Genomic DNA, 16248 nt, shown 5'->3' on the forward strand with positions numbered 1-16248 from the left:
CTCTCTGAATTCTCACACCAGGAGGAAGGAGGGTTGCCTGAGCCTTTGTGAGGCTCACAACTCCTTAGCTGGTCACGTTAGACATGGTGAAGCAAGAAAGGTGCCTCCCCCAGGAGAGCACAAGGCACGACAGTGTCTGTGGGCTCCAGAACAGTTCAGCAGCTGCGGCTGGTCCTTGCTTCCCCATCACACGTCATCTTCATATTATGAAGTTCTACACATGCCTCAACTGTTCCCCAGACTACCCACGTGCCTCACACTTCTGTCTGTGGATCTTCTTTCCTTGGCCTTGAATTCTACTTCAGTAGGCAAGGCAGAGAAGAAGGTGTTGGCAAGGAAGGCTAGAATTAGGGTGTCTGGAAGAAAGGTCATTGTAGTCAGTAGTTTGAACCAGGCGTGCTGCAGTGACTTTGTGTAGATCAGGAGAGTGGAAGCATTACTGTGAGTTGGTGCCAAGTAGTGAAGGATAGTGGGGCCATCCACAGTGAGGAACAGGTTTTACATGCTGTGTCAGAGCACACACTGAAACCCCAGGAGACCTGTGCCAGGGACAGCTAGGGAGGGAGTTAGGAGCCAGATGTCTCAGGAGAATGAAGGAGGAGTGACACATGGAGACCACAGCAGTCCCTGGTGATTTAGGGTCTCCGAGCATTCCTGTATACTTCTTATATGGTATACAGATTTGCCTCATGTGCTGCCTGTGACTGACTGGTGGACATAGGTACGCAGGAGGATTGTGTGGTTGTCAGGGAAACAGTTTCTTCAGCAACTGTAGCCCAATAGCTTAATATAGGATACATAAATGTCATAACCCCATGTGCTTTGTGAAGCTTTTGAGAGTCTGTTTCTGCTATTTAATTTAAAATAATTTGAATTAGATAAAGCTATAACATTGTTTCTGTTTTTTTTTTTTTCTTTTCTGTCTTCTGAAGAACATGCCAGATCCCCACAACCTTCCAATAGTGGCCGGTTGGAAGAAATACCCACTGTTTTTTGGCACAGCTGTGTTTGCTTTTGAAGGCATAGGAGTGGTAAGAATTAGCCATTATTTGGTTTGATTTCAAACTCTTAAAGTTAACACAAGCTTTTATATAGTCAAACTGTATAAAAATACATGTTTTCTTTCTGTGATTTAATTTATTGTCCTCATAAACCATGATGCCCAGTGTGGTGGACAAATGAGAAAATGAAATAAAAGGTGGGGGCTGTGACTACTCCGAAGACACGGGGATGATTTTTATTATGGATATAAGAGAGAAAAAAGGCAGCCGGAAGAGTCCCAGATGAACATGGCTGGCAGATTAAATGAGAGGAGATGGGGAGGGAGAGCAAGAGAGGAGCCTCTAACCAGGGAGCAATAGGCTTTTGGCCAAGAGATGGAGAGACCAGTGTAGCCAGAATGCTGTGTCCTATAAGGATCAGGTTGGGGGGAAGTGAAGTGGAAACCCAGCCTGGGAGGAGGGATCAAGGGTAAGGCGGGGTGAGGGGTTCAGGGAGGAGCCACAGGTGCTATCAAGTGAGACTTGTCCTGGATTTGAGACCTAACAGTCAGTGGGGTAGACTTGAACTATTGTTTGGCTTTTCTACTTAATCTTAGACCTGTTTCCTAGGGCCTAAGGCTTTTTCCTTTGATAGATTAAGTGACGGCATTAGATTAGATTTTCAGCATTATTGGGAAGGATTATTGTGAGTATAAGCCTATAAAAGCCTTAAGGTCGCATACTGAAAATTATCAGAACTTCAGGAACACAACTCATGAACAGTTTTATTTTGTCTGTGTCATATTCAAGCATGCTCAAACACAGCATTTAAAAAAAATTTCTATTATGCATGTGGGTGTTGTGCAATAAAGTGCATGCCTAGTTCCCATGAAGGTCAGAAGGAGGTGTTGAGACCTCGGAACTGGAGTTCCAGGTAGATGTGAGACACCAAACACCTAAGTACTCTTGATCACTGGGCCCGGTAATAACACATCTGTAGAAGGTGTATATGGTGTAGGTTGGGGAATTGAGCACAACTTCCAGGAGTTGCTCTCTTCCTTCACGGGGCAAAGTCCTGTGTTTTTCTGCTCCGAGGTATTGCAGGGTGATGGGCAGAGACCTAGGTGACCCCCTTTCCCCACTCTCATCTTACCCGGGAGTGACGGTTATGGGTATGAGCCGCAACACCTCGCTCTCCCTTTCTGGTGATCAACCTCAGGTCGTCAGGCCAACCACACATCACATTTTATAACCTACTATAGTTGAAGGTCATGAAAGTAATTGTGAAGTTAGTCATGTGAAACTCGGAGATAATTCTATCTTTAGGTTAGGCACGTCATACTTGTTTTGAGTTACAATATTATTGAGATGCCAATGCCAAGAGATGAATCCTGAGCCTCTAACATCTTAAGTATTTCTAGTCAGTACTTCCAGTACTTATAAGCTGTGATTTGTAGGTTTAGGGAATGAGAATATTGATGTCACCTATCTTTAAGGCTGACGTCTCACAGTCGGAGGATGAGGTGGTATCAGAACAAAAGCACTTTACATACTTCTTCCTGCGATTGCAATGGATGAATCTCAAAGCAGACCCCTCTCCCACTTCGTGGGCTGTCTGCTGGCTGAATTCTTACAAATTCTTAGAAATTCCTTCAGCTTCTCTTACTGCTGTTGTAGCTGGAGCTGTGGATTTTAATGTATGTGTTTTTAGTTTAGGATCTTTGCAGTGAATATTTAGTTGAATGTGACTCTGACATCTCAGTTCAGCAAATGCCTAGTCCAGCCTACAGTTTCTCATTCAAAACCAGCCTCCCTGCCTCACTTCCTCCTTCCCTTTTTTAATTCTTAAATTTTGCCTTCGTTAGGACACAAATCAAGGTTTCCCATGGCATTTCTGTAAGTCATATCCTTTCTTCCTTGCCTCCTGCTGTCCTCCCTGTCCCCCTTCACCATGTAGTTCCTCCTCCCTCATGGACTACAGCCCTTACTATCTCCAGTCACCTTCTCAAGAGCTCTTGGTCTTTCTCTCCAGTCTCCTTTCTACTTTCATGCCTCCCACTTACACACAAATACATTAATGCCAAACACACACACACACACACACACACACACACACACACACACACACTCACCCTGAATTCACACACACACACACACACAGACATACACACTCATACACATTCACACTGAACTCACACACAGACTCACACACATTCTCACTGAGCTCATACATACACACATTCACACTGAACTCCCACTTATACACACACATTTGCACTGAACTCAAACATACACACATTCACACTGAACACAAATACACACATTCGAACTCCCACACACATGCATGTGCACGCACATGTAATGTAGAGAAGTTATGGACATGTATGTGTGTGTTCATATGCATGTTATCTTTCACTGCTGTCTCCTGAGGGTTAGAAGTGTTCTTCACACAGCACCCTCAGGACAGAAGCTAATTATAAGTGCTGTGCTCCAAGAAAAAACCAAGTTCTGTGGAGACAAATGTCTGATGAAGATTGAAACCATGGAGTCTAAGATAAATATGGGGCTCTTTGTAGGCCGAAGAGGAAGGGGATGCTCGGAGGGACAATATGGCAGTTACAATCAGGGACGCACACATGCCTGGTCCTTTCACAGTGACAGAGGCTGGAACAGGCTGAGTGACGGAGGGCATGACAGTGGCGAGAGCTGCTCGGTATACATGACACATGTCCCCAGCTGCTTGTATACATAACACATGTCCCCAGGTCCACAGTGGCGTAAGTGATGGAGTAATAGCTGCTCAGCACAGTCCCTAGTAGAGCCTCCTTCCCGAAGGTATAGATAATTCTCACCTAGTTCTTGGACAATCGGCTGGATCAGATGCCCTCTTCTGCTGTGTCTGAAGACAGCTACAGTGCACTCATATACATAAAATAATTCTTTAAAAATATATTTAAAAAATAACCAACAGGTTACCACTGCAGAGCTTATTTTATGAATTAAAAAAACAAAAACAAAAACGAAACAGCAGTATCAAAATCTGCAGAACCAGGGTCTGAAGAGGCAGGTCAGCTGGTAAAATGTCTGCAGTACAAGGGTGAGCTCTTCACCTGCATGAAGGTGGCGTAGAGTGCATCTGTAATCCTGGTGCCGGGAAGTGGAGACAGTAGATTCTTGGAACTCAGTCCTGCAGTCAAGCCTAGTCAGTGACTTCCAGGTTCAGTGAGAATCTCTCAGAGAACAGCTGGAACCATGGTGTGATGGTGCACACTGTTAATCCCAGAATGTGGAGACAGAGGCAGGCAAATCACTGAGTTTGAGATCAGGCTGGTCCAGGCTAGCCAGGGCTACATTGTGTGAGGAACTCTCTAAGACAACCCAAGGGACAGGGAATCCGAGAACGAAAGCCGTAGAAGACACAACATCAACCACACACATGTAAACATGAGAGTACACACACCACATACACAAGCCTACATACATAGACATGTCTACATATCACATAGAAAAATGGTACTCATGTGTGGATAGAAGGTAAGATTCTCCACACAGACTACAAAAGACGAACCGACTTGTCTCTCTAACAAGACCCTGGTTATTCTGAGATTCCTGTACCCGTTCCTTTAAAAGCAGCTAATGTTGTTTTCCTCTTAGGTGCTGCCACTGGAAAACCAAATGAGAGAGTCCAAACGCTTCCCCCAGGCGCTGAACATCGGCATGGCCGTCGTCACAGTGCTGTACATCAGCCTGGCCACTTTAGGCTACATGTGTTTCCGTGACGACATCAAAGGCAGCATCACACTGAATCTTCCCCAGGACATGTGGTAGGTGGAGACGACACATCAGTCCCAGCTGTGTCTTGTGGAATTTTCCAATGCTCCCATGTTCCCGGTTCAGGCCTGGCTGTGGGTGGCCTTTCCTTGACGTGTCCCTCCCACTTTGTATAGTGCGGCCTCACCCACACCCTGCTTGCTGTGGTTCTCAAGTTAGAACAGAGCAAGTTGGGACTTGTGACTCAAAGATCGTCCAATCATAGGTTAGCCTCAAGAAAGTCTTGCAAGTCACCCCAGTTTTTCAGCTAGCAAAAAAAGCCTTCAGAAATTAGCCCAGGACACAGTAGCCATCCCAAAGAACAGGTCAGAGTAAAGAGGTTTCTAGTAGAGAGGTCTTCTGAGCCCCTTTTGCCCTCTGCGTCCCCATGTGTGGTTGTGGACCTGTGGTCCATGGCCGAGATACAGGTGGAGCTGTCTTTCACAGGTTAGAGTGTTCTGGAAAGTCAGAGAGCAGGGTGGCCCTGGGCGTATGTGCTCCCGCATGTCTTCTGTGCGTGACTCAGAATGCACAGCTCTGTGGAGACTGACCACTGACGTGAGAACAGAGGGTGAAAGTTGAGGAAAACTGTTAATTGTTATTGAAAGTACATGCCAACCATAGGAATACATGGGCTTTTGAAACAGGAGATCGGTAAACATGAAATGGGCCGTGCGAACACTGTCATTCCTGGATTACTCTTCCAGGGTGAAAAGCCAGTTAGTGTGGCGCTCAGTTCTCCAGCACATATCTACGGAGAAACTGTTCCATATAACTAAATGATAGTAGTGCAGATAGAATTATATTAACACTAACTGCTTATCCTGTGTAACTCCAGCTTAATGTTAGTGCAGTATAATTATATTTATATGCAAACTGGTTGTGGCCCTATTTTCATTTTAAAGTATATTATCAGCCATACTTTGAAAACACAACAATAAACTATAATTAGAAAAAAAGCAGTGTTCCTCTTTTAAATGAATAATGAATTAATGAGAATGTTTAATTCTCTGTAATTGCTTATCAGAATATTTGAACAAATTAGTAAATTTGCATATTTTCAGCGGCAATTATTTGTGATTAACTTTTAAGGCTCTAGCTAAATGTATCGTTGAGTGAATTTTAAATTAAGATTTATTATTTCCAGGCCTAATTGCATCATTTGCCACATTTCATATCTACTTTTACCTCGTCTGCTCATCCCTAAGATGAATGTGCTGTGGCAAAAGCCTACGGAATCCTTGCCTGGTCACAGACTAGGGAGCTGTTAGTGCTTGCTGCTGTAGGGCTTAAGGTGTCAGAAGGAAGCTTAAGCCCTGATTAGTCCCCTGCTGAAAGGACAGTTCTTTATATCCTCTTAGGATAATAGGATTCATTCCAAGGAGAGGCTCTTCCACGTGTTCCACTCTTGGTGAGACTGTAGGGCTTGATGCTTCCACAGGGGGAAACACGGGAGCTGTTCCTGCCCCAAACTGCAGCCCGCACCAGTCACAGCCCCCTAGCCTCTTTCTAGTCTGTTTCTTAAAACATGCGACTGTATTTTTTTGATAATTTTAAATATAAAAGTATAAAACAAACCAAACGTTAAAAGTATTGAGACACAGCGTACTAACCTTACCGTTCCCAGAGGAGAGGCGTGGGCTTATTGTTGACCAACTTTCCTGCGTCTGCACGTTCTCTCCGTTTAACGGAAAACGTCCCTTTCCCTAGACAAGAGAATTGGATAAGGAATTTACTCAGATATGCTGAGGGACTGGAGAGATGGTTCAGCTCTTGCTCATTCAGAGAACTTGCTGCTCTTCCAGTCCCCACATGATGGCTTACAGTCATTTATGACTGCAGTCCCAGGGATCTGATGCTCTCTTCTGGCCTCAAAGGCACCGGGTATTCCTATGGTGCATAGACTTACATGTAGATAAAACAATGAACTAAAAACATAAAAAAACAAAGTGCGTGCTGAATTTTGGCAGGGGCCCATCACGAAGGTAGACATCTAAAGACAGTCACATTTTATACATTACCAGAGTACAACTGTTTACAGGGCCTCCTCCAGAGATGACCACTCAAACACAATTTATAGCCAGCTTAAGTCTTTATTCCAGCTGGCTGGGACTACACATACATATTTGGGCACCCAGCTTTAACTTTGAGCATTTAGAGCAAGAGACTTTTAAAGGTAAAACCTACATGCTCCTGGTATCTTGCTTGGCAGCTACATGGGATGGTTTTATGTAAGCAAGCAGTTTAATGGGGGCTAGGACAAGCAGTTAGCTGGAGGGAGGTTTACACAAGCGGGCAGTTTAACAGAAGCCAAGATAAGTTAGCTGGGTCATCCTGACCTCAGTTTCTTGAATAGAGCTGGATACTTTTCCACGGGGTCCTCCATCAAGGAGATGAAATTGTAGCTAAACATATATGACCTCAGCAACAGTACAATGGATTGAATAGCTGCCCTGCCCTGTCACACCATACTGGATCCCGTAAATATATGTAGCCCTGTGCACCACATAAAGTGAGTCATTGAAGAATTCTAAAGATGGCTAAATGGCTGAACATCAATGTGAAGTTTTAAAGCCCTGACTGGAAGGGATGAGTTTATACCACAACACAAAGAGCAACAGATCTTTTCCCATAGCGCTGTGATTTTAATACATGCAGCAGGTGTACCTTAGAGAACTCTGGTAGCTGAAATGATTCACATGCTCTCCCTGTGACCTTTGGCTAACAAAAATATCAAGCAAGAAGAGCTTAAATTCAGAACCGAATATGATATTTTCTTCTATATGTAGATCACTGAGGCTTCACTCAATATTTTAAAGAAGTAACAGGGATATTCAAGTTTTTACAAAGTTGAAAAAAAATAGTCCTGCTTTGAAAAGCTTTGACAGTCTCTCCTTGGGCGGAGAAGGAGCATGGCGCACTGGCTGGCCCCGGATGCAGTCTTCTGAGCACCACGTCCCCACGTCTGCTCTGCCTCACCAGGCTCTTCAGTCTGCATGAGGCCTAGACACGGGGTTACTCATGGTTTTAATTCCCTGAGACACGGTTCTCATTCTGTAACCACATTTTGGTCTGGAAATGGCTACACATGTAGCCAAGATTGATGTGGAACTTACAGCAGTGGCTTTCTGAGTGCAGGCATTATAGTTGTACCCCACTACATCTAGCTTGGTTGGCTTTTGCACAGACAAGCATCTTTGATTAAGAGGTTTCTAAAGTGGCTTCTGGTGTATGGTTCTTATCTACCCTCTGAAAATTAGAAAAAGAGTAAAGTCAGATTCATATTAAGAGGAACTAGATGCTGCCATTTTTTTTCCCAACAGGCTGTACCAGGCAGTGAAAGTTCTGTATTCCTTTGGCATTTTTGTGACCTATTCAATTCAGTTCTACGTCCCAGCAGAGATCATTGTCCCTGGAGTCACCGCTAGACTCCATGCCAAATGGAAACGCATCTGTGAATTGGGGATACGGTCCCTCTTGGTTAGTATCACCTGTAAGTATCTGTGTCTGCCACATGGCTGACTTGCATGTGTTCAAATGACAACTGCTCAAATTACATATTTTGTAGACAATGTTTCTATGTTTGCAGATCAGGGCAGCTTTGAACTCAGTGTCCTCCTGCCTCAGCTTCCCATGTCCCAAGATGATAGATTCATGCCAGTGTTCCTGGCTTAGTGCAAACTGTTGGTAAGAGCTGCCCGAGAGTGATCTGGGCGCCGCTCAGTGTGTCAGCTCAGCACCTCGGCTTTGCTCACTTGGATAAAGTAGCCTCTGTGTTTCTCTACGGCAAAGACACAGTTACCTCATGGAGGTAATGTGACTACATATATCCAGGGCTCACTCAATTTTTAAATTTTTGGTACTGGAAAAAAACTCACAGCATGCCAGCCACACACTGGGTTAGTTCTCGGAGAACCTTGCTGTGTAGCTGAGGTTCTCCTCAATCTTCTGGACGCCCTGACTCAGGATTGAAGCTTGTACCATGGCACGTCCTGCTTTGTCCACTGATCTTTCCATCTTCTTCACTGACTCCTCCCTCTCAGTCAGTGTGGAGTGTCCTCTCGATAATGGCTTTCTGGCACATGTGTCCTGAAGAGTGGCTGATTAGCTCCCGCTGTGGGAACCTGTGCTCTCTGTGCCCTGCATTCATGGCAGAACATGCTCTCGTGTGTCACACTCTGCTGTGTGGCTGGCAGAGGAGTTCAGTGCTTGAATAGAAGCTGTAATCTGGAAGCAGAAAGTTAAGAGTTGTTTACAGGAGAAATGTTGCTGATGAGTCCAGGAAATGTTTATCTGCTCTGATCTTCCTTAGATGAGAATAAATTCTATACTTTCCCGTAAGTGGCGACTTCCGCTAACTACTCTCACTGTGTGAGAAAGATCTGCTTTAGTCCCCACGTGTGTAGCGCCCATGTCCACAGGAGCTGTGTCTTTCGTTTCCTGCTTACAGGTGCTGGGGCAGTTCTCATTCCTCGCCTGGACATCGTGATCTCCTTTGTGGGGGCTGTGAGCAGCAGCACGCTCGCCCTGATCCTGCCCCCTCTTGTGGAAATCCTTACGTTCTCTAAGGACCATTACAACATATGGATGATCCTGAAAAACATTTCCATAGCGTTCACTGGAGTCGTGGGCTTCTTGTTGGGCACGTATGTCACTGTTGAGGAAATCATTTATCCAACTACAGCAGTTGTCGCTGGCACCTCACAGAGTCCCTCTCTGAATGTGAGCTCTGCATGCTTAGCAAGTGGCTTGTAATTGAGGGAGAAGAGCGGAGTCACCCCAAACCTAACAGTCATCGAGACAGTGTGTCACTGTACACTAACCAGTGCCAAATTGCTATTTTGTGTTGGCAGGGTAATTTGACTGTGAAGTGGACATCTTTTGCAGCTATGATAAAGTATGGCAGATTATTGCTTTTATCTAATGACAATGAAAAAATTTTAAATTTAAAACTAAATTAAAATTTCAATTTGAAAATTAAAACAAAACCTAAAAATTCAAAATGTAAACAACAAGCATAGCCCATTATCCTTGGTTTCTGTAAGAAATGCTTTGAGTCAGAGTTGTTCTTTTTACTACTATTGAGACGACAAAGGATTTCAACATTATATAAATTAAATAGGGACATAGTTTTCAAAGTACACCTCCTGTGTAGTGTTGACAGAAATGCATTGACTGTGTTTGATTCCCTGGATGACGCTGTTGACCGGCGCTAGAGGTAGAGTGGATGGCTGTGACCAGCATGCAAGCATTAGCAAGTTCCCAGAGCCGGAATCACTTTACTGTCCAGCTGTACAGAGAGTAGAGCTTCATCGTCACCAGGAAGCACTGAACAAGGTTCTGACTTCCTGTTCCAGCCGCAGGGGAAAAGGTCACTGAGGTATCTGGGATATCGCTCCCTTAGTTATGTCTGAGTTAGGGTTTCTGTTGCTGTGACATGACACCACAACAAGTCGTCACATGGAGGAGAGGGCTTCAGTTTAGTCAGGGCAGGAACCTGGAGGCAGGAGCTGGCGCAGAGGCCGTGGAGGGGTGCTGCCATGGCTTGCTCCTCATGACTTGCTCAACCTGCTTTTGTATAGCACCCAGAGCAACCAGCTCAGAGGAGGTACCACCAACAGTGGGCATAGCCCTCCCACACCAATCACCAATCTGGAAGATGCCCCCACAGACTTGCCTGCAGGTTTGACTTGCAGAGATATTTTCTTGGTTGACTCTTTTCCAAAATGACCCTCTATTGTGTTAAGCTGACATGACACTAGCCAGGATGGTTACCATTGTAGGAAATGGAGTCCCAGAAATGTTAGGTGACTTGGTCAAGATGACTTAGCTTTGAGTCAAGAGAACCTGATACGTGACTCAATACAGAGACCAGAAAAAAATATTTTTCATATCACAGTCAGTAAAAATGATAAAATACATTCAGCTTAATTTTAGTGTAAAATCTAAGTATATTTTCATCTTTTGGGAGTGTGTCTTATCTCTGACTAGTTTATATAAAATGATAAAAAATCCAGAAAAGAAATCCAGGAAACCTGCCTGGTGGGTTCATAGACCTCAGACAGGGAAAACAGCTAACAGTCCTTTAAACAGCAGAAGACTGGCTTGCTGTAGTGTGTGCTGTAGGGTGGAGGTCACAGGCGGTGAGGCCCCTCAAACAGTAGGAGACAGCTGCTAACTGTGTCATGTTCTAGTCACATGCTTCCTTGTCTCCTAAGTTTGCAGGCATTGTAGATACCCAAGAGAACACAGAACTCTGTATCTTCCTAGCCACATGGCGTTCTTACTGCAGTCTCGAGTTGATCTGAATGGGCAGAGTAAATCTGAATGGGCAGAGTAAAGGACCCGTCAGATGCACGCTTGGGAAAACTGGAGACAACAGAGAACCGTGTAGTAAATATGGGGCATTTCAATCATTGCCCAGAGATACCACCTTCACCCCGTCGTCAAGCACACCAGCCAAAGCAACGAAGCTCATCGGATGGTGAAGAGAACTGGGGAGTCGGAAGGAGTGGCTGGGGTCAGCTCTGAACGTCTTTGCCCACTGGCTGTAGAATGCATTAACTGGGAAATGTCACCAAGCTCTCTGTGGAAGTCTATTTTTTTATGTAAATGCTAACCTATCCAGGTGCAGCTTTGCTTATGTACTTTGTCTTCAGACGTGAGCCAATAAATGTATCAGAAGCTTTATTTTGCTATGCACTCATAAGAACCAAAAACTTTAAAACCATTTATGTTAGCTATTTCTAGTAATTGTTTGTGATACTTTATGTTAAATTGTTACTTCAAGACTTCAGTCTTAGTCAGTGGATGAGGTTGTGAAGAAAGTAATTTCATTGGAATTTGACTGTGAGAAGTGTGTTAGGTATTTAAAAGTGCCCAGTGGAATGCGGTGAGGTAAAAACTCCCTGCCCAGGAGGTAGCATGTGGTTCTTGTCAGCTGTGTCCACGTCGTGTTTCTACGTGGTGTGCTCCGTTTTAGTTTTGTGTCTTCACTTGCTCCGTGTGGAATTCAAGTGCAGCGGGGTTTTAACTGGTGGGTCACTGCAGGGCTTTGTAAGTTCCACACACAGGCTGTCAGCATCTTATCAGCCAAGATTTCTTATGTAGTAAGACTGCTGAATGGAAGCCCGTATGGAAGTCCCCACGTTATCAACACAAGAGGAGTCACAATGCAGAAAGGAAGGCAGGCTGAGAGGAGATGTTCCCATTTGTAGTGTGAAGGCACTGTTTACACACACTTGTTTAAGGGCGCCTGAAGACGTACTTACCATTTGATCAGTTTCCTCTGATATTTGGTTCTACAGAATTATATGTTCTAAAGGTTTTTGGAGAAGACATATTGTAGCAGCTGTTCCTTCTGTCTGTGGACCTGGAGGACGGAGAAGCAGGCACACGTGCTGAACCCATGCTGCTGTCTTGCTGGTTCACACGGTGGCTGGAATGAGCCAGCAGTTACTTCTGTCACAGTGGGAACTTTCCCCTGAGCTAGTCAGTTGCATGGGTACAGTTTTCACTGTGAAGCACTGAGCAGAAAGCTGGGCTCACCTCCCATGGGCACCCCAGCCATTCGCCTTGTGTCTGTTCCCTGACACTCCAAGGGGTGAGCATTGGTGTCTGAGTCCTCTTGTCAAAGCACTGTTCCCTTCTCACTTTCCACACAGGCTCTTTCCTGCCTCATGGCGCCGTTTTTTCTGCAGTTGCAAAAGTAGGAGCTGGGAAGTTTTCAGATTAGACGGTGCCACTTAACGTAAACAAAGCTATGTTTGTGGTGCTCCAGTACTTTCTTGTCCTGTTCTCTCTGACCTGTTACCAAAGCCGGTTCTTCTTAGATGATGTACTTAAAGTGTTTTAAGCCATTTGTGGCAGTGCACTTGTGAATTTCCTAACAGGGTTTGATCTTATATATATATATATTATTTGTGGTCCTAGAGAGTGTCAGCTTAAGTGCATATCGATGCCCTTTCCAAATAGGTTTTGTGTAGATCACCTTTTCACTTTGTTGCCCACAGATGTAGCGCATCTGTTACTGTGAGCATACGTTAGGCCTTGTGTGCAACTCCTACTTCAGTCAAGATGGGAACGATACAGAACTGAGCCAATGGAGATAATAAATGTAGCTGTTTATATAACATGAATGGTTCAGCAGATGTTAACTGCCGAGCAATAACACTGTTATAAAGCACCAATGGTGTAAAATTATAAAGTGTTGGAAAATATGTTTGTTTTGATCAGCTTGGCTCAGTTATTGCCCCTTAATTGAGAAAATATGAGGGTTTGTTTAGCACAGATAACAGATCCTTCCTTCCTTCCTTTCATTAAGTGGCTGCATGTTACTGGCCATACATGACTTTCTGCATTTCGTTGGTTTCAACCCAGGATATAAAAAGAAATATCCTTAGGAAATGGCTAGGTCCAGAATTTATTGCCTAATGAGTGAAATGACAAATTACCAAATTGTTCTGATTTCCTGTTGGAACTGGCTCGTTCCTATGTGCATCCATGCATGTTACCCCATGGGGACTCACATCGGAATCCATTCAACTAGAGTGTCATAGATGGGACCCGACAATGATCATATAGGAAAATCCATAATCATGACACAAACAATTCAGGCTATAGATTTTTGTCTTTCAAAAATGATTTTGTAAGCTTTATTGAAAGTAGACCTTCATTGGACTTGTGTCGTTTCTTATAATTTATTTTTCTTTGTAAGAGTTTGAAAATGTCTGAAAGTACTGTGACTTCTGAGTTGTCAATAAAGTATAATTATTTTGCTTGCTAATAAATTGCCTCAAGTTTTCCACTCATAAGATTAAATAATATAGGAGATATCCTAGCTGAAAATGGCACAAGGAAATTATTTTCTTTTATTAAAGCTTTGAATTTTATTTTATTTGTCATTACATGGCTGCATGTGCCACAATGCGTGTATCAGATGACAACTTCCATCTTTACACGAGACTTTAGATATCAAACTCAGGTCCTCAGCCTTATGTGGCAAGCTTCTTTAACCACTGAGACAGTTTGCTGTCCACTACCAATTTTTTGTTACTTAAGTTTTATTGTATTCTTTTTACTGTATATGTGTGAGAGAGACGTGTGAATCTTTTAATGAATAGTGTGAGCAGTCTTTATGGGTTTTCAGTGCCTCAAAGATTTAAGAGTCAAAGAAAAAGGAGAAGACATTGAGAGCCATGTGCCCAGTGACATGCATGGCTCAGCGTGTTATTTTGGAGGAGCTAAATGTGTTAAATGCCTGACCCCATGAAGGACTGACAGATGCTGCGATGATGGGCGTGTCAGCGCTGGGACTTGAACACCATGCATTGTATATGTGTTTTAATACCTCACGCGGTGCTCTGTAACTCTGTAGAATTTTATGTGCCCTTTGAAAAAGCCTTGAAATAACCAGGTACCAGCCACATCACTGGATTTATAAAAACGGGACAATGGCTTCAGAAAGCATCGTCTTATCCCTCATCAAAGGAAACAAAGATCTTTATATCTTGATTCACAGGAATTCTGATTCTGTGAACAAGAACATTTCGAAGTATATGTGAAGCTTCACCAAGAGAGAAGCCGCAAACGAACAGCAGAATAGCAGCAAAGCCCTGCGGGGCAGGTGGAGCATTCCAAGGAGGCCGGGTTAGGAGGTCTGAGACTCCTGGCCAGGCTGGACTACTGAAGAAGACCCTAGCTCACAAACCAAACCAGTAAACAAAAGTCCCTTGTCCCTGGACCGTGTGTTTGCCTCACAAGAGAAGAAACAGGGCTTTCTCTCGCTCCACTGTAATAAGTAGGGAGATGTCCCCATCTTTGTCCCACTGTCTGTAAGTAAACTTAATAAGAGTCTAATCCTGCTTTGTGTTACACTATATTGAACCCTGGTCTTCCCCATGTGAGCAGCATCCAGACTTTTCATCAGTGCCACCACTGCACCCACCACGGAAGGAATAAAATAAGCATGGACCAGAATAGAGAGATGCCTTCTCTACCTTCATGGTAATGACTGGAGCTAATCACATGTCCAGCACCAGTCCAGAGAGGGGCTGAGACAGCACACTTGTCAGAAGAGGATTGAAAACATCTGTTGAGCATCATATGAGACCCCAGTTAGAGTATTGTTTTATATCAAAAAGCAAATTTGCTATTAAGTATAATTTTTAAAAAATGAAGTTAAGACTAAAGCACAATGCTCCTAAGGAAGTATGAATTTCAGGAATCCTGTTTTGAAATTTTCCATGGACCCCGGGAAAAACTCATTGGTACTGCTGACTAGGAGCTGTTTTGGCAAACTACTCATTGGACTTTTTATCCTTGTCAGAGGAAGGGATGAAGTTATCAAGGACTGGTTCCCTCTGTGCTGTCCGTATGGGTTCATCTTCATCTCAGTCAGAGTTCATACAGGGCCACACTCAGAGCATCCCTGCCCACATATCCTCTTGTGCTGTACAGATAAGAGACTTGGGATGAACCAAAACCTGTGGAATGCTGATTTTAGCAGCCAAACACCCACTTGGGATCTCCAAAAGGCAATGGTATAGGACCTGCTTCTGTTACAATAAGGTGGAAAGGAACCTGGATATCTTAGCTTCTTAAAAAGTTAAATTTCTACCTCTTGTTTTCTGTTGCTATGATAAAACATCCTGATCAAAAGCAACTTGGAGGGGAAAGGTTTTATTTGACTTGCATTCAAAGCATAGTCCGTCATGGAGGGAAGTTAGGGTAAGAACTCCACAGGAGCTGGGGAAGAAACCATGGAGGAGGGCTGCTGCGTTAATTACTTTGCTATTGCTGTGAACAGACATCACAGCCAAGGCAACTTATAAAAGGAAGCATTTAATTGGGGGCTTGCTTATGGTTTCAGAGGCTTGGTCATTACTATCATGGTGGGGAGCATGGCAGCAGGTAGGCAGACATGATGTTGGAGCAGCAGCTGAGAGATTGTGTCTAATCCACAAACCAGAGGCAGTGGTGGGGAGGAGAGAGAAAGGAGTGGGGAGAGGTGGGGTGAGGGGAAAGAGAGAAGAAAGACAGGAGAGGTAAGAGAGCTAAGGAATGGTGTGAGCTATTTAGATCTAAAAACCCATCCCCTAGAGACACCTATTCCATAAAGATCCTGCTCTTAATTCTCCCAGAATGCTTCCACAAACTTGGGACCAGACATTCAAAAATGAGCCTATAGGGGCCATATTCATTAAAATCATCATAGCTGCTTACTGGATTGTTCTCTGAGTCACCTCCTGATAGTTTATACCAGTTCATGCCCATCTACCTAGGCAGATGAGAATTCTACTAAGGAGTATTTCTGCTACCTATGCCCGGCCAGTCTAGTGTCCACGGTTGCCTGGGGCCTCCCATATTTCTCAGGACAATTCCTTTTAGACATGGCCACAGGCCATCTGATCAAGGCAATTCTTCATTTGAGGTTATCCCATCCCAGGTAACCCTGGGT

The 16248-nt window shown here is 44.1% G+C and overlaps 1 protein-coding gene across 1 annotated transcript in view; it reads left to right on the forward strand.

The window, feature by feature from the left end:
* The window catches only part of SLC36A4 (solute carrier family 36 member 4), a 31698-nt gene extending 18310 nt beyond the window's left edge, over positions 1-13388 (forward strand). The window contains exons 8-11 of the mRNA XM_080929832.1: positions 933-1031; positions 4635-4804; positions 8114-8283; positions 9241-13388. Coding sequence (XP_080785958.1) covers positions 933-1031; positions 4635-4804; positions 8114-8283; positions 9241-9545 — 744 coding nt within the window. The 3' untranslated portion in view covers positions 9546-13388. The remainder of the gene's footprint in view (positions 1-932; positions 1032-4634; positions 4805-8113; positions 8284-9240) is intronic.
* Positions 13389-16248: the final 2860 nt, after the last annotated feature.

Source organism: Micromys minutus, assembly GCF_963924665.1.
Source record: "Micromys minutus genome assembly, chromosome: 16".
NCBI classification, from domain to species: Eukaryota; Metazoa; Chordata; class Mammalia; order Rodentia; family Muridae; genus Micromys; species Micromys minutus.